This window comes from Enhydra lutris, unplaced genomic scaffold (genome assembly GCF_002288905.1).
Source record: "Enhydra lutris kenyoni isolate GAN:26980312 unplaced genomic scaffold, ASM228890v2 scaffoldscaffold28, whole genome shotgun sequence".
In the NCBI taxonomy this organism is placed as follows: domain Eukaryota; kingdom Metazoa; phylum Chordata; class Mammalia; order Carnivora; family Mustelidae; genus Enhydra; species Enhydra lutris.
Window position 1 is genome coordinate 18,601,654 of NW_019154112.1, and position 27,040 is coordinate 18,628,693.

The 27,040-nt window shown below is 38.3% G+C and overlaps 1 protein-coding gene across 1 annotated transcript in view; it reads left to right on the forward strand.

Moving 5' to 3' along the window:
- LOC111152333 (KH RNA binding domain containing, signal transduction associated 2) overlaps window positions 1-27,040 on the forward strand; it is a 574,955-nt gene that overhangs the window by 280,036 nt on the left and 267,879 nt on the right. Inside the window, exon 4 of the mRNA XM_022510830.1 lies at window positions 18,200-18,346. Within this exon, the coding sequence (XP_022366538.1) occupies window positions 18,200-18,346 (147 nt within the window). The remainder of the gene's footprint in view (window positions 1-18,199; window positions 18,347-27,040) is intronic.

The following is a 27,040-nucleotide window of genomic DNA, read 5'->3' on the forward strand; positions in this document are numbered from 1 at the left end:
CTGTGGGGTGAGGTCCAGAGCTGATGACCAAGAAAGAATTCTTGAGACATCTTTGGTGTAAAACGGTGGTTTATTAAAGCACGGGGACAGGACCCAGGGCAGAAAGAGCTGCTGCCCCGGGGCTGTGAGGAGTGGTCCATTATATGCTTGCAAGTTGGGAGGGGGTCAGGGATGGTGTAAGTCTCTAAGGAATTTGGGAAGGAAGATTTCCAGGACCTTGAGGAGCTAGCTATTGTTGGGAAAAAGGTTATTCATTAATGGTAATAAAACCTTGTGTGGGACCCTTTAGATGTGTATCAGTGGGCCACATGCTTGGGAATGTTTGTCAACATTTATCTTGGAGCGTTTAGACATAAAGTTTCCATAGGAATTGTTAAAGTAGACTTACAGGACCCTGGTTGGGATTAGGGGTTGGTCAGGCTAGGATTGCCCTTTGCACTTAGCAAAGCCTCCAGGTGGAGGTAGTTGAGTCCCTAGAGGAATGTCACCCTGCCCTTCTCAAGGGCTTGTCAGTGGGTAAGGAAATTCAGTAATTTTTTTTCTGCCTCTGTTTCCCACATCACTAAGAAGAGACTGGATTAAAACTTCACAAAGTCTCTTAATATTTTTCTATATATTATCTTATCAGTGTTACAGGACAAACCCTCATTCTTTGAACTACTATGATTCCACTTTTCCCTTCTGTTTATGCAGCATCCAAAAATGTTTGCTGCCATGGGGTGAAAAGAGTGAATCTAAACCTCATTTAAACATAGGTAGGTGGTGATGAAAGATTTTCGGATAATGACGTGAAAATAACAATCGTTAAGTATCAGTAACAGAGGAGTTCCTCTGCTGGAAAAGATCTTTTCTGGGTGAAATGAGACAAGAGATGCACCAGCAAATTAAAAGTGCTATGAGGAGCCCACTCCAGATCCATAGCTCTTCCTTTCATACATTTTCTCAAAAAAAAAGTGATTTCACAAATTTTAAGAAAAAAAAAATTGCAGTAGGGATTTGCACACACAAGAGAAATTTTGTAGTGGCTTTGGTATTGAGGCGGATAGCTCCAGCTCCAGCCCCTTTCCATCCCTGGCTCCCCTTTGCTCCAGCTAAGGCCAAGGAAAGACCAAATAGCCTCCCATTTGACTAAGATAACAAGTCATTGCTCCTGCTGAGACAGAGGAAAAAGATCAGAAGCCCAGTCCTGTTTGAAAAGAAAAGAAAGAGAAACAGCCCCCTAGGTGATTTAGCACTCTCCTGACATACCTCCACATAGATTATACTTCAAGGTGAAAGGGCCATTTGGCCTTGAGAGACCTCAAAAACACCCTATTACCATCCCCCATTGCCTGTAACCATAAAAACTCACTCCTACCCCTGTCCGGTGCTCAGTCTTTGGGAATGATCCCACTGAGCCTGCTGGCATTAATAAAGCTGTATTCTCCCATCTCTCCGTGTGCCATTTGGGTTTCCTCAGTCACCTCGGATTTTCCGCAACAGTATCACACGTCTGAGTTCAGATTCTTGGTAAACAATCATGCTTGAAAGTTAGTTACAGAAGGGTGCGAGGACACCCTTCCTCCTGTGTGCTCTAACCCTTACATGTTTTGGGTGTCTCTGGCACTGGATTTGTATTTTCCAGCACTGATAGAACATTCTGTCAATCTGTAAAACAAAGCAGAGATGAACTCTTCAGAAAAAAATGTTTATAAAATTAGCATTCACTCACTACCACTTTCCTCTGAGACATTATCAAATTATATTTTTCTAAGACAGAGTGAAGGACAGAACAGGAAAATGATCATGTGATAAGATATTACAATATCCAGAAGATCAAATTCCTGTCCCCCATTCCCCCTGGGAAGTATTTATCTGTACAACAGAAAGCTTAAGTGTTCATTTGATTAAAACAATAAATATAAAGGTATATAGAGATTATATATCTTATTAACATTTAGATAGGATCTAAGAAGCATCACTTAAGTATATGTTGCCCTCATCTACCCATGCCCCTCCTATCTCTCTCTGTCTCTCTCTCTCTGTCTCTCTTTCTCTCTCTCTCTCTCACACACACACACACACAGATGCCTACAGAAAAACATACTCCATGTTTAAAAGATCCATGGATCAAAATATTCTGATGGGGGATCCAGTCAATATTAGTAATATAATACCAAATATTTACAATATAATATTATTGAGATGTTACTGTTGAGAATCTGTGGAGCATTGAATCGTTTCTGCATTGCTGGTTGTGTGGAGTCTGACCTGAACCTTGCAAGAAAAACACAGGTCCACAGGGCTTTGAGAGAGGATGATGATTTCAGAGAAAGGTGAGGAGGGTTTTTTAGTGATTGGAAAATAATGTCTGCAAAAAGGATGACCGAAGATGAAAATGATGAGCTAAGCCAGTGCCGGATGAGAAAGGTCTGCAGTGCCTTGTTGCAATTGTTGAATTTTAGGTAACTAGGGTATCAGCAGAAGGTTGTAAGCAGGAACTAATATGATCTGGAAACCCTTTCTTCAGAAAGCTAAAAGTGACAACAATAAATATTCTTCTGTTGTGGCATTTATTGACCTTGAATCTATGCTGTAAATTTGGATGCCCTTTCACACTGAAACCAGGTATATTCTAGTCAGTGGTTAGCCACTTTATAGGTCCTAATGGTATTTGCTTCTCAGTCTGGTCGCTTGATGAACAGCATAATGCATTTGTTCAAAGTAAAGCCTTCCATAGCATATCTTCAAAGGCCAAATTGATCTGTCTGCTGCCATTGCATTTCCAGTGGGCATCGTCTGCACAACTCCACAGGAACTTCTTCAGCAACTTTTATGGCCTTTTTGTTGTCATTCTTGTTTTCTCTTCTCTGGCTGTAGTCACTCCAGCATCCTAGGTCAAAACTGTTTTGGTATCTCTTTGTCGTATGCTCTACAGACACATCTGGTTGCACAAGATGTCTTCCCCAAAACTGATATTTCATCTCAAAATTTTCTTTCAGAACCAAGCAGTTGGCCTGTTGCTCCCTGCCAACTAAGCTACCCTAGTATTTGGTTCTTCATTACTGGTTGGCGGTGATGACTTGTCCTTTCAGGGTCATGAGGCTTGGAAGGAACTCTGGCAATATCTTGCTGGGTAAAGATGGCTTTGCTGAGGTCCCTTGCCTAACTCACTAGTTGTCTTCACTTTTTCATTGGTTCACGGGCTTCTTTTCAGCACACCTTTCCTCCTGAGCCCCATTCCAAATTCAAATGATGCCAGTCTTGGGCTTCAGTAAGCCTTTTTATCTTTAAGAATGCCTCTTCTTGAAATGGAAAACAGAATATAGGTACACTGAGAGTCAGCATGCTAAATAACGTGATTTATGCAATATTCTCCATCTTTACCCATGTTCTTGCCAAACAACTTTTGTTTCACTTATTGTTCTTTTTAAAAAATATATTTTATTTATTTGAGAAAGAGAGAGAGAACAAGAGAGAGCAGAGAACATAAGCAGGGAGGTGGGGGAGGGACAGAGGGAAGGGCAGAAGCAGACTCCTCACTGAGCAGAGAGCCCAATATGGGGCTTGATCCCAGGACCCCAGGATCATGACCTGAGCCAAAGGCAGAAACTTAACCATCCAGGCACCCCTTGCTTATTGCTTTAATTGGCATATATTCAGAACTTTTATTTATATCTTTGTTTTTTTAGAAGATTTTATTTATGTATTTGACAGAAAGAGAGAGAGAGAGCACAAGTAGACAGAGAGGCAGGCAGAGAGAAAGGGGGAAACAGGATCCCCACTGAGCAGAGAGCCCGATGCAGGGCTGGATCCTAGTACCCTGAGACCATGACCTGAGTTGAAGGCAGAGGCTTAACCCACTGAACCACCCAGGCGCCCCATATTCGGAACTTTTTAAGTCCAATTCTAGACTAATGAGTCCTCTTGAAAATAAGCCTTGCCTTTTTGCATTAATGATAATCTTTCAGTGGACTTATTCCAGGTAGTCTAAACATTGTATTTCTTGGAAAAGCATAAGAAGTGCCATAATTTATAGCAAAATCTTTAAAATAATAATTATCACCTTATTAAATCATGAGCATCCATGGCCCTGGGAACTCTGCAGTCATATTTGCTCTCAGTGTTGGAGAAGGGTTATTGAACACTCTCATTTCTGGATTAGTAAATAAAATTATGTATATGAAACACTTAACACAGGGCAAGGTTACCATATAACCTTGAGTTATGGATAAACATGTCCTTATTTCTAAAATCAAAATTTTATAAATGAGAAATCTACTGCCAATCATATTTTTCCCCTTTGTAAAACTAGTTCTAAAGGCTTTAAGAGTTTTTGTTTGTTTGCTTACTTTTGTTTTCATTAAAGTTCAGGGGTTTTACTTCAATGTACTCCTTCGATGTAGGTCTTTTTCTTTTCAATCCAGGATAGAATTAGGTGAGGCTTCATCATCTTTAAACTATGAAAATTTACTTCTATTATTTATTTGTTTGCTTTTGCCCTTCCTTGTGTTCTGCTTTCTCCTTGTGGAATTCCTGCTAATTAACATAGTAGTGTTGGGTCCAAGGTCAAAGGAACGAGACTGATACAAAGCGAAGGTCAAGCAAAGCTTTATTTCGTGCCAAGCATTGAGAATCAAACTGTCCGGCCAGGGTCGTCTCTTACAAAGAGGCTACCACTCTCTGCCTTACAGACTAGCTTTTACGGGCAAAGGCCATGTGGTTGGGCCTGGCCACGCACAGGTGGCCAATGAGATTGTAACACACAGAGAAAGCTGCACAGTCATGCTAGGTCACACACGGGTGGCCAATTGAATTACAATTTACCCTAGTAGACATTTAAACTAGCCTATCATCTTGGTCAGAATTGGCACCCAAAAGGCACCCAAAGGGCGGGGCCCATACTCCTTGGTAGCTAGGGAGACAGTATGCGCCCCCACTGATTGGATGTCTCCACCTGGCCTGACCCACCCTTGTATTTAGGCTTTGTTACTTGGGACTGGTTTCCAGGCCTTGTTTTTAAGTAAGTCCCCTGCGGGGAGAGGGGCCAGGGACAGTTTAAGTTTTACTGCATAAACAACAAAATCACTGTTTAACCGGATGGCATCACTCTGGCTAAATAGGCCCTTACAGTAGCTTTCCTGGATCTGTCCTCCATTTCTCTTTTTCCTTCATGGTCTTTATCTATTCATGTACTTTTTTGGCATTTAACCTTTTTGGACCCAAATCCTGAGTTCAGTCACCCTCTCTCTCCTTCATGGAATGTGCTGAACTGTTATTTGGGTTTGAGTTCCCTTAGAAAAGATAGTGTGTCAAGAATTAGTTACCCGATATTTATTTGGAAAGAGATGTCTCTGGGAATCCTCACAGAAGAGCGAGGAAGTAAAATAAGATAATGGAAGAAACTTGTATAATGTGCATTCTCAAACAAGTTCAGCCTGTGAGCTTATTCCATTGAGGTACTCTGAGAAAAGAGAACATACAGATTACCTTGTCTAAGGATAAAGCAAGCTTGATTCTTTAGAAGCCAACTCTCCTAGTCACTAGTTGAGAGCTGCTCCTAGAGGGGGTTAATTCCCTGACATTTCCTCCCTGCTAAATACATAGGTGGGGGCTATCCCTCCTGTCCAGAGCAAGCCCTCTGGCAAAAAGATGAATAAATACTGGATGTGGGAAGGTAACAGGAGGATATGGGCAGAGTAGCGACAGCATCGGTTACTATTTCAGTGGGTGATGGGGAAATATAATTAAAGCAAAATCTTTTCCCAGCCCAGAAATCCTTTCCACATAGCAGTAAAGAAAGTACTTTCATTATTGAATAAGCATTAAGCCATAATGCAGTGGACATCACAGGCAATCCACTGAGAGACTGCAAAGACAGAAAGAAATCTCACTCTTTCATGTATCCCAGGAGATACAAACCATTATATACTTGTTCTCAACATAAACAATAACTCCTCCTCAAGTAAGAAGTCTTGAAAGGACCCTTCGTCATAGAGTTCATCCTAACTTTATGTGATTCTTGGGGTGATTAGTGTTAGCCAGTCGGCTTCATCCCAGGGAAAAATAAACTTACTACATCTTCATGATGGGAGGTGATTTTGCACCTTGGAGCAAGGCACCCATGGAAGTTAGGCTCTAAGTCCCACAGAAACTGGGAGAAGATGGTGTTATCTATCCTGATGCTTACATTTCAAAGAAATGGCTCCAAGTCCTTGAGAAATCAACTTCTAGGTAATAAAGTTAACAATAGGCCTATCAGGTCTTTGAAAGGATTTATGTCCATTTCAAAGAGAAGAGGACTTACAATCACAAGTTTTCTAAAGTAAGTGCTGTGAGAAAAAGAAGGGAAGGAAATCTCTTATTTTCAACAGGGAGAAGTCAGCCTCTTAAAAGCCTTTTTTTTTAAAGTTTTTTTAAAAGATTTTATTTATTTATTTGACAGAAAGAGAGAGATCACAAGTAGGCTGAGAGACCAGCAGAGATGGGGGGCGGGGTAGGAGAGCAGAGAGCCTGATGCTGGGCCCAATCCTAGTGATGAGGGAACAGAAGACTGGCTGAGGACAAGGCAAAAGCTGACACCCTGCAACCTTCCCCCCCCCCACACACACTCCTGGGTGGGACATTGTGACATTCTTTGGGAATCTCTGAACTATCTTAATGTTAATAGCTTGTTAAAAAGGGAAAAAATGACCTTGACAATGGCAAGACCTCTGCTATCCAGATTCTTGTAGGTCCTCTTTAGCATATGAAAGTTCTATTGAAACCTCCCTTTTCCTTACCTCCCCAACCCCATCTTATAAAACCTGCCACCCCTCACAATGAAGGGGCAGCAGCTCTTTCTGCCCAAGAGTCCACCATTTGCACCAAAGATGTCTCAAGAATTCTTTTTTGGTCATTGGCTCTGGACTCTACCCCACCAAACCTACTTACATTCTAAAACTTCATCACTAGGACCCTGAGACCATGACCCAAGCCAGAGATGGAAGCTCAACCCACTGAGCCATCCAGGAAGCCCAAAAAGCCTTTTATTTTTAATTTGCATTTGTTCTTATCTTAGAAGTCATATCTTTTAAAACCATAAAATTTTCATGTCTGCATTTTATCTCCTTCACTGCTTCCTAAAATGTGTTTATTCAAGTGTTCATCTTTCTCCTTCTGCCATTCAATTGGCATGTGTTCAAATGGCATATGTTGAGATGTTCTGCCTGATTTTCTTGTCTATGGCTGCTAGTATTGTATGCTATTTTTATTTGTCAACTTAGATGTGGTTGTTGAAATCAATTACTGCTGACATTCTTTAAGTAGTGAGTGGAAGACACAGGGATTCCCACCCTAGTGGGCCTCTGATCCCAGTTTTCTTGATTTCTCCTAGCCTCAAAGGCAAGGCAGGCTTTTTGGTTGCTTCTCAGCTCCTGAGGTCAGGGAGAACCATGACACTCCCATGTCCTTCCCCCACGAAGAGCACAGATCTCTGAGGACAGACTCTTCCCAGGATCCACTCCCTTTATCTGTTTCTCTCCACCGGGCTCCAACACTGTTTTCCAAGTGCATTCACTTCCCTTTCTCAATTCCCTCTACTGAACCTGAATGGAGCCCATTTACATCCAGCTGGATATGGAAAAGAAGAGGCTAGAGAAGCATATTTAGAAAATTATGTTCCCAAATTGTTCTATTCCCACAAATGTTTGTGAGGATCTTAATTACTAAGCAAGTGACTTTTTTTTTAAATTTTTAAAGATTTTATTTATTTATTTGACAGACAGAGATTACAAGTAGGCAGAGAGGCAGGCAGAGAGAGAGGAGGAAGCAGGCTCCCCGCTGAGCAGAGAGCCCCATGTGGGGCTCAATCCCAGGACCCTGAGATCATGACCTGAGATGAGCCAAAGGCAGAGGCTTTAACCCACTGAGCCACCCAGGCTCCCCTAAGTAAGTGACTTTTAAATAAAATGAGGGGATACAAGTCTTTCGTATGTTAATTCAGGACGAAGACCGTGACCATTTGATCAAGACCAATGACTTTCTTTTTCTTGAATAGTGAAAAAGCCCTTTTATTGTATCTAGACACTCCACTCACTGTTTCAAACAACACACCTTCTAATTTGAGAAGTTAGACCATTCTTGATGTAATGTAGAATTTATGATTTGATTGTCTTGAATTGAGGTTCATACCTCTAGTAAACACTCAACTACCAAACTCAACCATAAGGAATATTCTGGCACTATCCACTTCTATGGTTTTAAAATCCTGACCTACTTTAGAAAATACCATCTTTGGTTCCACTATTTCTGGTACTTCACCCTTCATGAAACGAGGTGTTGTTAGAATTGGTGTGGTGAGAAAAGATTCCCTCCCTATAGCTTATTAGGGAGAGCTATACCTGGAAGAGCTCTTGCCACTTTGAATTCGAGGGGGCAGGCATTTGCAAGTGACAAACTGACAAAAACCTGAGGTGCTCTTCAGGATCAAGCCATTGCTTCTCTACCGTGTATTTATGTGCATCCATTTGTATAAAAACGCTTTGTGGGGATAAATTTTTGGACCACTAATTTGTACTGGCATAAAAGAATTTCCACATACGTGTATTTAAAAATGCTTTTAAACTGACAATTCAGACAAATCCTATTCAAGCCAAGGTATAAATAATAAATGTGTGTTTATTTGAACTTCTTGATGGAGAAAGCTGTGCAGACAATAGACTTATTTATTTCTAAAGAAGATTTATGTTAAAAGAAAATTCCCTGGGGCATTAAGAAGAAAAAGCCTGCAAAAAGCACTCTAGTAAATTATAACTCTGAGGATAAAATATGACAAAAATAATTGCTAAAGTAAAAACCACAGCATAAAACTTGCGTGTACTCTATATCATGTTTTCAACTTTTTTTTTTTTTTTTTTAATTCCTGTCACTGAAAGAACTACTCCTGGGAGAATAATTGGGATTTTCCAATATGTTAACTCTTTCAATTTATATAGAATTTTGAATATTGTTTTGAATTCTGGATATTTAGCATAATGATATTTAGTGATAGTCATATTTGATTAGTGCTTATTATTTTATTACTATCTTCATTTTATAAGGAGGAATTCAAAAGCTGAAATAGTAAGGTCACTTGCCCACGTTTTATGCCATTAATTGGAAGAGCTGGGATAAGCTCTTCCAATTAGGAAGAGCTCTTCCAAAATGAAGACCTGACATGAGCAGAACCTGGTCTGTTACCTATCATGATATACGGTCTTTCAGTGGTATATGATCCATGTGACATACTGTAGACAATAAATTTGTGAGTCATTTGAAAGTTAAAATTCAAGGAAGTACATGGGGTGTTGTTAATTTTTCCTTATCTTTCTAAGACATGTGAGCTCTTTGGTTTAGAGTAATTTTCAAATATACAATCTCTTAAAGTTATACATTTAAATTAACTTAATAGGTAAACCAGCATTCAACCGATATACTCTTGCTTACATCGAACCAACAGTTAATTTGAAACTTTTATAATTATATTTTTACAAGTGAATTTAATGTTCATTAAAAACACCCATTAACATAAGAGTGCACTTTAGTGTTAGGCCTGCTAAATTCAAATCTCTTATTCACTGAATAATTGCAACCAAGTTACTTAGCTTCTCTGAGAAAAAACCTTTAACTTTTTCTGAGGGTTTATAATGTGCCAGACACTGTACTTGGGATTTACGTCCATCATCTCATTTCATCTTTACATGAGAGACTTAGAGTTTCCTTATTTTGTAGATGAAGAAACCCAATCTCAAAAAAATATAGTACCTTTCTTCTACATTATAGATAATAAGTATCAGGGCTATTAATTCAAATTGAGGTATTTCTGACTCCAAAATCTTTTTTTTTCTCACTTTTCATCACCCTCAGCTTCTTCCAATACCCCCCTAAGGGTTCTATGAAATTAAATGACATAATGTGTGTAAAATACACAGTAGCAGCCTCATTGTAGGTGCTTAAAGAGTAACATGAATAGTTTCTATTTTTAATTTTGAATTTTCCAAGTAATATATCCTAGTAGATACTCTGCTTGGAAAGTGGCATATTCTACTACTAAAGTCCTCAGTAGCAGGATGACAGTTACTGTGAAGGAAAGTCATATGGTGAGTCATGAATGTTAAAGATGTGAGAAAGCTTAAATATCATCATATCTAACATTGTCTATTATTTTTTGTTTAGTGAGCTTGTGGAACAATATCCTCTTACCCCAAACTGTTATATATAAACAGGTTTAAGTTGAGTTGATATGGTTGAGTGGGATGGAAAAGAATCCTCATTTTGTATCCATGTGGTCCATGAGACACACCTTTCTGGAACCCTCAGGGCTCCACAAAGCACAATTTGAAAATTATCTCTCTAGTAACTTTCTCTTTTTTTGCATATGAAGAAGGCCACAACAGCAAAATATCTGATAAAATTTGCAGTTAGTAGAGGAGCTACGGCAAGAAGAGATATTACACTTGGTGCTTTCTATGTCCTGCTCCAATGCACTTTCCTGGACTCAGAGCTACATAAAAGTGTCTACAGAAAAGCAGTCTTTTGGGGGCGGCTGGTTGGTTCTGTTGGTGAACCATCTGACTCTTGATTTCCGGCTCAGGTCATGATCTCAGGGTTGTGAGATCAAGCCCTGACCTGGGCTTGTGAGTGAAGCATGGATCCTGCTTAAGATTCTCTCTTTCTCTCTCTCTCTCTTTCTTCCCTTCTAAAAAGAAAGAAAGAAAGAAAGAAAGAAAGAAAGAAAGAAAGAAAGAAAGAAAGAAAGAAAGAAAAGGAAAGAAAAGAAAAAAGAAAAAAAGAGAAGCGGTGGTTGGTATTTGTCAAATTTTTGAAATATTTGTTCCTATACATAGAAAATAATACAAAAATTATTTCAGTCTCTAAGATTATAACAGTTGTCTATAAAGTATTACTGTAAATTTTGCATCATTGGGAACTTTCTAGATGCTAAAGGTTGCTGAGATGGATTTCTGGGAGCAAAGAGTAAGCACTGTACTTATATAGAAATTGATTCTCCTGAAATCAGAATGGTCTAGTAAGAACTAATCCATCTGCCAATCCCTGGGGCACCTGGCTGGCTCAGGAAGAGATGTGACTCTTGATCTAGAGGTTGTGAGTTCGAGCCCTGTGTTGGGTGTAGAGATTACCAGCTGCCAATCCCATTATGCAATAAGGTATCAAGCCAAGGAAGGTCTAGAGAGGAGGGGCTGTTGTAAAAAATTTGCTTATTCTAACTTGTTTATGAGTAACACCACAATACTCTCTTGAGTTACAACCTTCTATTGTTTTACTCACTTACACAGACTATATGCTTGTAATAACAGAACAAATATTTGATGTGGTGTAAACTGCAATTGTGTAATTTTTTGCTTACAAAATAAAATATCGTTGATTATACATATATAAGACCTATACATTGTTATTCATTTAATCAGAGACATACTAAATATAATAATAATTTGGACATATTTTTCCTAAGCTAAAAATAAAGTCATATTAGTAAATATAGATCACTCCATTCCAAGGTTTCAGGACAATAAATGGTTGAGCATTTAAAGAAAACCTTAGCCTGAGGGGTACTTGGGTGGCTCAGTTGTTAAGTGCCTGCCTTCTGTTCAGTCTTCTTCCCAAGGTCCTGGGATTGAGCCCTGCATTGGGCTCCCTGCTCTCTGGGAAACCTGCTTCTCCTTCTCCCACACTCCTGGCTTCTGTTCCCTCTCTCACTGTCTCTGTCTCCCTCTCTCTCTGTCAAATAAATAAATAAAAGCTTAAAAAAAAAAGAAAAAAGAAAACCTTAGCATGAGCAATAAAGATATGGTTTGATGATAGAGGAAAAATGCAGCATGATTTTTACCCCTAAGTAATTAATTCAACAAGAATTTATTGAATATCTTCCTCATATTCTATCAGATACACATATATGAAGAATAATTTTGGAGATGAGAAAATGATGAAACAGATGTGTGTAAAGATAAATTATAAAATAGAATAATGATACTGTAATCTAGGAAGAAAATATTGTGCAAAAATCATAATTAAGTTAATGTAATTACAGAAGCAATTTTGAAACAGTAAAATCTCCCTTAACCTACATGTTTTTGGTTTGAAAGTTTTTTGATAATTTTTAAAAAGTTGAAAGAGGAATTATAAAAATATAATAAAATACAATAACAATAACAATAAAAAATACAGTAGGAATAAACAAGTTTGGGAACAAATACCACTGACTCGTGGTTTATAAAGTTTAGGCAGTAGGATCTTAAACAATCAGATTATCATGGACATTCGGTTAACTATGTTATGGGGGAATAAATATTTGGCAAATGTGGTGAGTTGGTTAAGTGGTTAAGAGTAAAGACTACTTAATTAAATATTTAAGAGAAGAAAATAGAACATATATATGATATCACATATATACATCTAGGTGAATACATAGGTGTTTAAAAAATGATGGCTGGGGCATCAACAGAGTTACTCAGATGTTCTCTCTGCTGGTAATGTGTGCTTTTCACTGGAGAGACAAAATAACCCAAAATCTGGAGTAGCACAAAGGAGGAATACATGATTTACATCATATTGTGAGCAATTTATAACTTTTTTTTTTTAGAAAATTGCCCAAAGCAAGTGAACACTCTTCTTAACAAAATGGAAACATTTTCTTTAACTAGAGTCCCACTTTAAAGAGCATTCTATTTGCATGTGTGTGTGAGAGAGCAAAAGAGAAGTGGACAGAGACAGAGACAGATTCCAAAGGATCATTCCAAGTAGCAAATGATGATCACTGTGACTTTTAAGGATAGTAGGGTCGATTAACTGGTATGCCCTTTATTTCACTGAGCTCCAGTAAGTTGGACTTGTAAGCTTGGGAATTAGCCCTCAATAACTAAATTACTCTCTCTAATAGAGGTAAAAATAATTTGAAATTTCCTAGGAAATTCCACGTGGGAGGAAAGAGTAATACAAACATTAGACAAAGGAAAGAAAAAAAAATTAAAATTGTGTAATGAAGCAGGGAAGAACTTGTGACAAGAGAATGAGAATTTTTTGAGTTGCTGTAATGAGGTTATCAATGTGACCTCTTTGCTTTGTGCCCCTCTGATATTTTAAATGAAGTCTCTGTCACCCATAAATGATTTTAACTGTGGATATTCTAAGGTGTTTTAAGACATTTTGAGTTTTACATTACAACTAAAAGTTGGCAAATCCAGGGAGCAAAAGGCTGGACTCGGGGTCACAACATAAGGGAACATCTAATCCTGTGTCCTCTTTGGGGGAATTTGCCTTGAGTCATCTGAACTAAGATGAAATACCCAGTTGTAAGCTGACTTAAGTCTTTACTCCAGAATGGAATGAGGGTACAGAGGGTCCCAAAGACCCTGCCCCTCTGTTGGACAAACTATGCAGGAAAATAGAGAATGACCCTTCATGAAGTTCGTTTGTTTGAGGAATACAGCATGAGTATCCATGAGAAATTGTGCAAACTAATCTGAGCTCCACCTTAAAAACTTTGGATAAATGCCTTGTTTGGAACGGATGGTCCAAACAGAGGGTTAGGCATAAACAATGTGATGTGAGATCACTAGCATTTTTAGGTAAAGTCCTTCATAAAATAGGAGATGAGTAGTGAGAACCTTGAAAATAATAGTTTCACCAAGCACTGATGAGCATACAGCTTCCAAGGAATCAGAACCTTTTGGGAGTGGGGAGAAGAAATTCATATCAAATGGGCTAAGTGCATAAGGACCTGTTATCTGCTGTAGGATACCCTGGATAGCCCAGGGCTACATGGGACTGAATACCAGGAAATTACTGAGAGACCACTGGCTGTGATATTCCATAAACTAAACAGATACATCCATGGGGAAATCTGGACCTAGAAAATGTTTATTTACATTTATCATACCTATATCAGTACATACCAGCGTGATTAACCACTAGACCTGGTGTGAGATTACCTGGGTTCTAACCCAACTCCATGATTTATAGTCTCTGTAATCCTGGACAATTTTCTCTCTGTGTACCAGTCCCCTCATCAGTAGAATGAAGGAAGTAACATTATGTAGCCTAAAGTATAGTTGTACATACAAAATTAGATAGCCTATGGAAAGTACTTTGCATACCCATGACCTAAGAAGCAATATTAAAATTATGATTTCAATTCCATTACTATTACTGTAAAAAGATACTTGAAGAAGATACACTGAAAATGCTAATAGTGTGTCTTAAATTGTGTGGTTGTTGATATTTTTTAAGATATTTGTAGTTTGGGGGATTTTTTTCAAGTTTTCTTCAATAAACATGCTATTTTGAATTAAGAGGAAACTTTTCTAATTGTCAAATTATTTCCAAATCGGAAGCATTCTTTTGTGGAAGCTAAAACACACAAGTGATAATTCCTAAGAGAAAGTTTTCTTTGAAATCCTTTTAACGATTAAACACATGAATGCAATTCAAATTAGACTCTATTTCCTGCGATGCTATTCTCTGTAAAACAACCGGTAAAAAACTGATATGTTTTACTTATATTTTACCTTAGGGTACAACACGGGTGTAGAATATTTGGGGATATGTAAAACTAGATTCGATATTTGTAATGACTTTGTTTTGAATTTCTCATGTTTAGCAGCTAATAATTGCACTTGAAATAATTAGCTCGTGATTCCTTTGTAATAGCTGAACACCATAAATCGTGTTCTGAAGGTCAGCGGTTAAAGTAAATATCCTCAGTGGAATAAATGTACCTTTTTCATGGAAGATTAAATAATATCAACTGAATGTGCAGTCTTTTAAGCAGAATTCTAAGTGACGTCAAGCTGATTCACCTTCTAATGTGTGCATCTTACATTCTTTTGATTTAGTCCCTGTGCCCTTTTCTGTGCTTTCATTAGATGGAGAACCAGTCTTCTGCACTGGTAACTTCGGACCAGTTTATGTCAATTTATACCCAAGATTTTTCGCTACCATTTCTAATTCCTTTTTTTTTTTTTTAAGATTTTATTTATTTATTTGACAGACAGCGATCACAAGTAGGCAGAGAAGCAGGCAGGAGGGGCAGGTGGGGGGCGAGAAGCAGGCTCCCACTGAGCAGAGAGCCCCATGCTTCGGGGCTCCATCCCAGGACCCTGAGATCATGACCTGAGCCGAAGAAAGAGACTTAACTCACTGAGCCACGCTGGTGCCCCTACCATTTCTAATTTCTTAATCTTTTTCTTTACTTTTCTTGCTGTTACGTTCTCCTTTCTATCTAGTGTAACCTGCCACGATACTATGATCTTTGTTATAAAACACACAAAAAGATAATTTAGCAGAAACATGAAAACACTACTTACTGCCCCATTCATAATCAGCTTATCAAATAATGAATTTACTGCAAAAATAAAGGTTTTTTTTCCTCAAAATACATTGGAACTCTTGTTTAAGAAATACCTCATGAGATTTTATTAATTACTATAAATGTACTTACTGGTTTCTGGACACTGGTGCGATTTGGGATGGCTGTGGTGTCTGCCCAGATTCAAATGAAACTTGGAGCTTCATGTTACTAATCCAGCTGGGGGTGTAGTCTTGTTTTTTTTCTTTTTTGTTTTTAAAGATTTTATTTATTTATTTGACAGACAGAGATCACAAGTAGGCAGAGAGGCAGGCAGAAAGAGAGGAGGAAGCAGGCTCCCCGAGAGCCCGCTGTAGGGCTCGATCCCAGGACCCTGGGACCATGACCTGAGCCGAAAGCAGAGGCTTTAACCCACTGAGCCACCCAGGTGCCCTTGTAGTCTTGTTTTTGAAGATAAAATCTGGACGTTCTGGCAGACAATGGCTAGCTATTCACAAAATTAGATTTAATGAATAGGTATGATTTTAACTAGCCCTAAATGAAGACTGGGGGCAAAGATGGCTTGTTGTCATCCAGTCTCCATTCTCACTTGTTTCTGTCATAAATGAATGTGCAGTCTCATGGCTACTCAGTCTGAAACCACATTTATAGCTTCCATTGCATCGGGCCACCATGTGACTACACTTTTACCAAAGAGGTGAGAGCAGAGGTGATGTATGAAACCTCTGGTATGTGTCCTTGACATAAGCTTTTTGCTGCTACATTTTCTTTCCCTGGCCCCTGGAGCAGAATTTAGAAGTGATGGTAGACAGCCTCCTTCGTCAACAAACATGAGAATGATGTTCTCGGGGCTGCTAGAGTTAAGAGAGGGGGAGCCAGGATTCCTGGATAAGACTGCAGACAAGAACCACCTGCTTTTCCAGTTACTCACCGCTTAGACGTCTACCTCAGAAAGAAAACTCTTCGCATTTGAGACACATTTATTTTGGTCTCTCTTGAAACAACCCGGCAATATTTTAAAATACTACTTGAGAACGTAAGAAATAATATTTATTACTGTAAGAAATATGTGTAGCATTTTTAGATTATAAAATGTTCTTCACTTTTCTCAAAATCCACAAAATCCTGGGACCTCACTCTTATTATCGAAGTTTCACAGGAAGAAGCGAAGGCCTCGGAACTTTTGCTCTGTCAAAAGTTATGCCAATATATGAGTTCCAATATAACACACCTTTGAAGATACGCAGTTTAGTTTTGAGAATAACCAGTAGTAGCTCACGATTGCTTCTGCTGTGTTTTCTCCTTTAAAATCTTTATCACTGCTAACACCTACTTTACTGGGTCCTGGCTGAAATCCTGACTCACATGTGACCTCCAGGAAGTTTCTTAATATCCAAAGACCTCAGTTTCCTCATCTGCTTCTATAAAGATGACGGGGGAGGGGAAAGGCAAATGTGTTTTTAAATAGCAAGCTGCATTTTATTCATGAAAATCAGCCTAGTGGCCCAACTACAGAGTATCTAGTCAGGCTCATTTTATTTGAAAACCTTTAAAATGAGTATTATTATTCATATTTGAATGCCATACCTCATAGCATGCAGACACTATAAAATTTGGTTAGCAAGTTTTATACCAGCGGGAAATCAGCTCAGGAAGTATGGAGAAGGAGGCAGTGTGAAGAATCCTGATTTAACCACCTGAACACTTAGGTGGAAATGAAGCTGACCCCAGAGATAAGGACCAGCTTGCCTTGCAGTAGAATCCCAAGAGGAAAGAAATGTTTACTACACTCTGTAAGTGCATAGTCGTTGAGGCAAGTGCTTCTTCTCCCTAAACTGAGAAATGGGCATTAAGAAAACCCTTTTAAGTAAAAACTCCTAAGTAGAGATGGAAAGTATGCTTAGGAATGTAGAGAGTGGACTACCAGGCTGAAAGGTGTTGCTGTTGGAGACATTTGATTTGATGGGGGATGGACAGAAAAGTAGGCACACCTTCCCATCTCTTTCATGGATCCTTCATGTATTGAAATGATGGACATTTCTATCAGTTAAGCACACTAATATGGTTCATATAGTTAACTTACAAGAGATCAATGGCAAATTTGCTTTTATTTATCTAGTTAAGGTCTACTCATGTTACTTTTCTAGTCAGTCCCCAAATAAAACTAAAAATTACTTTGTCATTCAATTTTTATCCTTTGAAATTTAGTGGAACAACTACAAGTTTACTGGGGAGGGGAGTCAGGAAGAGTAAAACATAATTAACATTATGTTACTATTTTTAAGATTTTATTTATTTGAGAGAGAGCTAGAGAGAGAAAGCATGCACAAGCTGGGGGAAAGGGACAGAGAAAGAGAGTGAGAGAAGCAGGCTCCCCCCCGAGCAGGAAGCCCAGTGCGGAACTCGATCCCAGAACCCTGGGATCATGACCTGAGCCAAAGGCAGATGCTTAACAGACTGAACCACCCAGGTGCCCCAAAAGTTCTTGTTTTCTTAAAGAACAGTGATAATCTTTTGTTTATTATCTGCAAAATATTACTCATCAGACACAAAAACAATCCTTTTCTTCCTCAATATAGTAGTGTACACTCAAACTTTAAGACATTTCTGTCACTTCTTTTCAGGGGTTTAGCATCTTCATTTAGCTGATTAAAATCCATTGTAGATGATAATTATGCCAGCTTTTTAGAAAAATCATTCAAACACTCAAAAATGATTTTACAATCTTTAAATGGCTTGTACCAGATTTTTATTTCTCAAAGGGTTTCTACTTATGGAAAATTTGCTTAGATTATGCCCTTTTGTCACATTCTCAGTAAATGTTAAGTCAATGCAAAATGGGTGGATTTGTATTTCTAAAAATAACCTCTTTCACAGGAAGAAGAATTAAGGAAGAGTGGGGAAGCCAAATATGCCCACTTGAGTGATGAACTTCATGTATTAATTGAAGTGTTTGCTCCACCTGGGGAAGCTTATTCACGAATGAGTCATGCATTGGAAGAGATTAAAAAATTCCTGGTTCCTGTAAGTGTCTTTCATTTTTCACAAAGATGTTTCTCATAACTTTTTTTGTAAGTGTGCCTTTGATCTTCACTGACTTTTTAGATGGAGAGTCATGTGGCAAACTGATTATTTGTGGAGTTGATAAGAAGGTAAAATAAAATAGGTTACATCAAACGATTAGCACAGGACCTGGCATGTTGCCACATACCCAAAGTTTGACAGTGTCCGCCGTACATCACTAGTTCACAGTCAGGAAGAAAACGACCATTGACACGTAAACACAAATATGTAATTGAAGTAGTGTGCTTTTCTTTTGTGTCTGAATCACTTGGTAGTTGACATGTATTCTTGATAATTTTTCATTAATAGAAAAAGCATTTGCAGGTACAATGGGAGGGGGAAAGAGATTAGATATGTAATATTTGCAACAAGACAATGATGTTACTTGAAAATATCAAATGTACTGTTATGTGACATTATGCCAGGTGCAGGCTCATTATAAAACATAATGTAAAATAATCAGTATAGCCAGACATTTGTTGACATCAAACAAAATTGGCACTCTGTGAGAGCAACAGAGATTGTTCATTTAGTAAGGCAGCAAATTCAGTGCCGCATATTGGGTAGAATTCTCTACTGATTTTCTAAGAAATAGAGGAAGGTTAAATGAATGAAGTTTTTATAAAAGTTGACAATTTAGCATTCTAGGAAGAGGTCATTCAAACAGAATTGGAGCTGGGGCTTAGAGCTGGGAATAAGATAATTGGAAGAGAATGCTGAGTCAAGTTTTCTGGAGTGCCTGGGCAGAAGTCTTTGGCAGAGGAGCAAGAGAGTAGCTAAGATTAATCTGTTCAGTGAAGAAACACTGTAGATTTCTAAAGTAAGCAATAAACTCAGAGGAAATGGTGGGTAAGATTCATTGATTGGCAGTGATTTTGAGAATGGGAAAAGGAAAAAAAAAACAGAATTTCAGAACATAAAAGCATCAAAATCTAGCCACATAATGTATTTATATGCCCAGCTTAAAAATTTCTGTCAAGACAAGGTTATAGAGCAATCCCATACCACACTGATTATTCCCTAACTTTATATGCACACGGAATTTCTGCACAATTTATTTTTTGGTGCTTATCAGAACACCTTCCTAAATAGATCTAATATTTCATAAGCATGAAGATGTTATGTTCTCTCTTCCTTTTGCCTCCAAACTAAATGCCTACTGCTGTTGGGGAAGCAGTTTTACTATACTTAGATCAGGCCTCTAGTGATATAGGTGGTGTAGAAAAAGCCTAGGACTACCTACATTACTAACTCATTTCATGCCTGTAGACAAATAATTTAAATTCTCAGAGCTTCAGCTTCTTTAAAAAGAAGATAATTATAGCTGGTTGACCGCTGTCACAGTTATTGTAAATATTAAATACCATAATGTATATGAAAGGACATAGAAAATTATCAAGCAACACTTAAATGGATGCTTTTAATCTATTTTATTGTTATAGTAGATAGAAACTTGGAATGACTTCTTGAGGTTAAATATGTAAGATGAAACACTATATAATTGCTATATATATATTGGATCTAAGTTGTGGGCTAGGTTAACCCGGTTTTATTATAAATGCTAGTGATACATCTCTCCTATTTCTAGACATTGTGATACGTGTAATCATTTCGTGTATAACTTCTCCACGAAAAATATAGACCCCATGAAGGCAGGGCCGGCAGTGTCTCTTGTATTCCCATCATTTAGCATCATGCATGACACAATAATTATTTGTTTGGGAGTCTGACTGATGGAATGGCAGATTAATAGTCACCGAGAGTGTTGCAGAAATGTAACACACCTACTTGGGTCAAGTTGAAAGCATAGTATCCCGAAATTAAAATGCTTTATATATACCCATCTGGATGAGAAACGAAAATCGCACATTGACCCATACAACCTGTTCCTGCCCACCTCTGGGATTTTTCTCTCTGCCTGACTGACTGCTCCCTCTCTGTGCTCCAGACATGCGGCCTTTCTGCTCATCCCACACTCCAGACTCTCCAGGCTCACTTCTCACTTAGGGTCTTTAAAGATTCTTCGCCAAAATACTGACATAGCTGTCATTTAGGTTGCCGCTCATGTTAGCAATGCAGGAAATTCCTCCCTGACCACACCGTCTAAAGTCACCTCCCTACATTTGTACAAGCCTATTATATTTTGCTCACAATATCACTGGCCCCTTAATTAACTGCAGTTTACTGTCTTCTCATGCTTTGGACCTCTTCACTTACTTAATTTTCCTCATAGCTTTTATAACTTGTTTTATATCTACACACATATGTATATATATTACTTATTCATTTATTGTTGGTTTTCCTGCTAAAATATAATGTCATGAGGGTGGGCATTATTGTCTAGTTTTACTGCTTGATTCCCTATTTTGAACTATGCCAGACACATGGGAACATGTAATAAATATTTTTTGTATGGGTGAATAAATGATTGAATGAATAAGTTTTTGTTCTCTTTTTAAAAATTTTTTAAAGATTTATTTATTTTGGTGAGAGAGGGAGCATACCAGTGTGGAGAGGGGCAGGGAAAAAGGGGGAAAGAGAGAAGAAGTCTTCCCACTGAGCCTGGAGCCCAAGGCGGATCTTGATCTCACAACCCTGAGATATCAACCTGAACCAGAATAGAGAGTCAGACTGACTTAACCACACAGATGCCCCTGAATAAGCTTTTTTTTTCCATTTCAACCAGTTTTTTTTTCTTTTTTTTAATTTATTTTTTTTATTTTATATAAACATATAATGTATTTTTATCCCCAGGGGTACAGGTCTGTGAATCTCCAGGTTTACACACTTAACAGCACTCACCATAGCACATACCCTCCCCAATGTTCATAATCCCACCATCCTCTCCCAACCCCCCCCCAGCAACCCTCAGTTTGTTTTGTGAAATTAAGAGTCACTTATGGTTTGTCTCCCTCCCAATCCCATCTTGTTTCATTTATTCTTCTCCTATTTCCTTAACCCCCATGTTGCATCTCCTCTCCCTCATATCAGGGAGATCATATGATAGTCGTCGTTCTCCTATTGACTAATTTCACTAAGCATGATACTCTCTAGTTCCATCCACATCGTCGCAAATGGCAAGATTTCATTTCTTTTGACGGCTGAATAGTATTCCATTGTGTATATATACCACATCTTCTTTATCCATTCATCTGTTGATGGACATCTAGGTTCTTTCCATAGTTTGGCTGTTGTAGACATTGCTGCTATAAACATCTGGGTGCACGTGCCCCTTCGGATCACTACGTCTGTATCTTTAGGGTAAATACCCAGTAGTGCAATTGCTGGGTCATAGGGTAGTTCTATTTTCAACATTTTGAGGAAGCTCCATGCTGTTTTCCAGAGTGGTTACACCAGCTTGCATTCCCACCAACAGTGTAGGAGGGCTCCCCTTTCTCCGCATCCTCGCCAGCATCTGTCATTTCCTGACTTGTTAATTTTAGCCATTCTGACTGGTATGAGGTAGTATCTTATTGTGGTTTTGATTTGTATTTCCCTGATGCCGAGTGATGTGGAGCACTTTTTCATGTGTCTGTTGGCCATCTGGATGTCTTCTTTGCAGAAATGTCTGTTCATGTCTTCTGCCCATTTCTTGATTGGATTCTTTGTTCTTTAGTTCTTTTGTTCTTTAGAACTTAGTTTGCTAAGTTCTTTATAGATTTTGGACACTAGCCCTTTATCTGATATGTCGTTTGCAAATATCTCCTCCCATTCTGTCAGTTCTCTTTTGGTTTTGTTAACTGTTTCCTTTGCTGTGCAAAAGCTTTTGATCTTGATGAAATCCCAATAGTTCATTTTTCCCTTGCTTCCCTTGCCTTTGGCGATGTTCCTAAGCTGTTGCTGCGGCTGAGGTCGAAGAGGTTGCTGCCTGTGCTCTCCTCAAGGATTTTGATGGATTCCTTTCTCACATTGAGGTCCTTCATCCATTTTGAGTCTATTTTCATGTGTGGTGTAAGGAAATGGTCCAATTTCATTTTTCTGCATGTGGCTGTCCAATTTTCCCAACACCATTTATTGACGAGGCTGTCTTTTTCCCATTGGACATTTTTTCCTGCTTTGTCAAAGATTAGTTGACCATAGAGTTGGGGGTCTATTTCTGGGCTCTCTATTCTGTTCCATTGATCTATGTGTCTGTTTTTGTGCCAGTACCATGCTGTCTTGATGATGACAGCTTTGTAATAGAGCTTGAAGTCCGGAATTGTGATGCCACCAACTTTGGCTTTCTTTTTCAATATTCCTTTGGCTATTTGAGGTCTTTTCTGGTTCCATATAAATTTTAGGATTATTTGTTCCATTTCTTTGAAAAAAATGGATGGTACTTTGATAGGAATTGCATTAAATGTGTAGATTGCTTTAGGTAGCATAGACATTTTCACAATATTTGTTCTTCCAATCCAGGAGCATGGAACATTTTTCCATTTCTTTGTGTCTTCCTCAATTTCTTTCATGAGTACTTTATAGTTTTCTGAGTATAGATTCTTAGCCTCTTTGGTTAGGTTTATTCCTAGGTGTCTTATAGTTTTGGGTGCAATTGTAAATGGGATAGACTCCTTAATTTCTCTTTCTTCTGTCTTGTTGTTGGTGTAGAGAAATGCAACTGATTTCTGTGCATTGATTTTATTTATTTTTTTTTATTTTTTTTTAAAGATTTTATTTTTATTTATTTGTCAGAGAGAGAGAGAGAGAGAGAGCAAGCACAGGCAGACAGAATGGCAGGCAGAGGCAGAGGGAGAAGCAGGCTCCCTGATGAGCAAGGAGCCCGATGTGGGACTCGATCCCAGGATGCTGGGATCATGACCTGAGCCGAAGGCAGCTGCTTAACCAACTGAGCCACCCAGGCGTCCCTGTGCATTGATTTTATATCCTGACACTTTACTGAATTCCTGTACAAGTTCTAGCAGTTTTGGAGTGGAGCCTTTGGGGTTTTCCACATATAGTATCATATCATCTGCGAAGAGTGATAGTTTGACTTCTTCTTTGCCGATTTGGATGCTTTTAATTTCCTTTTGTTGTCTGATTGCTGAGGCTAGGACTTCTAGTACTATGTTGAATAGCAGTGGTGATAACGGACATCCCTGCCGTGTTCCCGACCTTAGCGGAAAAGCTTTCAGTTTTTCTCCATTGAGAATGATATTTGCGGTGGGTTTTTCATAGATGGCTTTGATGATATTGAGGTATGTGCCCTCTATTGCTACACTTTTAAGTGTTTTGATCAGGAAGGGATGCTGTACTTTGTCAAATGCTTTTTCAGCATCTATGGAGAGTATCATATGGTTCTTGTTCTTTCTTTTATTAATGTGTTGTATCACATTGATTGATTTGCAGATGTTGAACCAACCTTGCAGCCCTGGAATAAATCCCACTTGGTTGTGGTGAATAATCCTTTTAATGTACTGTTGAATCTTACTGGCTAGTATTTTGGTGAGAATTTTTGCATCTGTGTTCATCAAGGATATTGGTCTGTAGTTCTCTTTTTTGATGGGATCCTTGTCTGGTTTTGGGATCAAACTCATAAAATGAGTTTGGAAGTTTTCCTTCCATTTCTATTTTTTGGAAGTTTCAGGAGAATAGGAATTAGTTTTTCTTTAAATGTTTGGTAGAATTCCCCTGGGAAGCTGTCTGGCCCTGGGCTTTTGTTTGTTTGGAGATTTTTGATGACTGTTTCAATCTCCTTACTGGATATGGGTCTGTTCAGGTTTTCTATTTCTTCCTGGTTCAGTTGTGGTAGTTTATATGTCTCTAGGAATGCATCCATTTCTTCCAGATTGTCAAATTTGTTGGCGTAGAGTTGCTCATAGTATGTTCTTATAAATGTTTGTATTTCTTTGGTGTTAGTTGTGATTTCTCCTCTTTCATTCATGATTTTATTTATTTGGGTCCTTTCTCTTTTCTTTTTGAAAAGTTTGGCCAGAGTTTTATCAATCTTATTAACTCTTTCAAAGAACCAGCTCCTAATTTTGTTGATTTGTTCTATTGTTTTTTTGGTTTCTATTTCATTGATTTCTGCTCTGATCTTTATGATTTCTCTTCTCCTGCTTGGTTTAGGCTTTCTTTCTTGTTCTTTCTGCAGCTCCTTTAGGTGTAGGGTTAGGTTGTGTACTTGAGACCTTTCTTGTTTCTTGAGAAAGGCTTGTACCGCTATATATTTTCCTCTCAGGACTGCCTTTGCTGTGTCCCACAGATTTTGAACCGTTGTGTTTTCATTATCATTTGTTTCCATGAATTTTTTCAATTCTTCTATAATTTCCTGGTTGACCCATTCATTCTTTAGGAGGATGCTGTTTAGTCTCCATGTATTTGGGTTCTTTCCAAATTTCCTCTTGTGATTGAGTTCTAGCTTCAGAGCATTGTGGTCTGAAGATATGCAGGGAATGATCCCAATCTTTTGATACCGGTTGAGACCTGATTTAGGACCCAGGATGTGATCTATTCTGGAGAATGTTCCATGTGCACTAGAGAAGAATGTGTATTCTGTTGCTTTGGGATGAAATGTTCTGAATATATCTGTGATGTCCATCTGGTCCAGTGTGTCATTTAAGGCCTTTATTTCCTTGTTGATCTTTAGCTTGGATGATCTGTCCATTTCAGTGAGGGGAGTGTTAAAAGTCCCCTACTGTTATTGTATTATTGTCGATGTGTTTCTTTGATTTTGTTATTAATTGGTTTATATAGTTGGCTGCTCCCACGTTAGGGGCATAGATATTTAAAATTGTTAGATCTTCATGTTGGACAGATCCTTTGAGTATGATATAGTGTCCTTCCTCATCTCTTATTATAGTCTTTGGCTTAAAATCTAGTTGATCTGAAATAAGGATTCCCACCCCTGCTTTCTTCTAATGTCCATTAGCATGGTAAATTGTTTTCCACCCCTCACTTTAAATCTGGAGGTATCTTTGGTCTAAAATGAGTTTCTTGTAGGCAACATATAGATGGGTTTTGTTTTTTTATCCATTCTGATATCTGTGTCTTTTGTTTGGGGCATTTAGCCCATTAACATTCAGGGTAACTATTGAGAGATATGAATTTAGTGCCATTGTATTGCCCGTAAGGTGACTGTTACTGTATATTGTCTCTGTGCCTTTCTGATCTACTACTTTTAGGCTCTCTCTTTGCTTAGAGGACCCCTTTCAATTTTTCCTATGGAGCTGGTTTGGTGTTTGCAAATTCTTTCAGTTTTTGTTTGTTCTGGAAGCTTTTTATCTCTCTTCTATTTTCAATGATAGCCTAGCTGGATATAGTATTCTTGGCTGCATGTTTTTCTCGTTTAGTGCTCTGAATATATCATGCCAGCTCTTTCTGGCCTGCCAGGTCTCTGTGGATAAGTCTGCTGCCAATCTAATATTTTTACCATTGTATGTTACAGACTTCTTTTCCCCAGCTGCTTTCAGGATTTTCTCTTTGTCACTAAGACTTGTAAATTTTACTATTAGGTGATGGGGGTGTGGACCTATTCTTATTGATTTTGAGGGGGGTTCTCTGCACCTCCTGGATTTTGATGCTTGTTCCCTTAGCCATATTAGGGAAATTTTTCCAGTAATTCTCTCCAATATACCTTCTGCTCCCCTCTCTCTTTCTTCTTCTTCTGGAATCCCAATTATTCTAATGTTGTTTTGTCTTATGGTGTCACTTATCTCTCGAATTCTCCCCTCATTGCCCAGTAGCTGTTTGTCCCTCTTTTGCTCAGCTTCTTTATTCTCTGTCATTTGGTCTTCTATATCACTAATTTCTTCTGCCTCATTTATCCTAGCAGTGAGAGCCTCCATTTTTTATTGCACCTCATTAATAGCTTTTTTGATTTCAACTTGGTTAGATTTTAGCTCTTTTATTTCTCCAGAAAGGGCTTTTATATCTCTCAAGAGGGTTTCTCTAATATCTTCCATGCCTTTTTCGAGCCTGGCTAGAACCTTGAGAGTCGTCATTTTGAACTCTAGATCTGACATATTACCAATGTCTGTATTGATTAGGTCTCTAGCCTTTGGTACTGCCTCTTGTTCTTTTTTTTGTGGTGAATTTTTCCACCTTGTCATTTTGTCCAGATCAGAGTATATGAAGGAGCAAGTAAAATACTAAAAGGGTGGCAAAGACCCCAGGAAAATACGCTTTAACCAAATCAGAAGAGATCCTAAATTGGCGGAGGTGGGAGGAAGGGGATTAAAAGAGGTTCAGAAAAAAAATAAAGAAACAATTAAAAAAAGAAAACGAAGAAAGAAAAAAATATAAAAAAGAAATATATATATATTTATAGATAAAGTATATATAGATAGATAGATAGATAGATAGTTAAAGTAGTTTAAAACATCAAAAAAGAAAAGGGTAAAAGTTAAAAAAAATTTAGCAGAAGAAGAAAAAAAAATTGAAAAAAAAATTAAATTAACTGCAAGACTAAAGAATCATGGGGAGAAAGCCATGAGTTCCGTCTTTGCTTTCTCCTCCTCTGGAATTCTGCTGCTCTCCTTGGTATTGAACCTGCACTCCTTGGTAGGTGAACTTGTTCCTGGCTGGATTTCTTGATCTTCTGGGGGAGGGGCATGTTGTAGTGATTCTCAAGTGTCTTTGCCCCAGGCGGAATTGCACCGCCCTTACCAAGGGCCGGGCTGAGTAATCCGCTCGGGTTTGCTTTCAGGAGCTTTTGTTCCCTGAACATTTTCTGCAGAG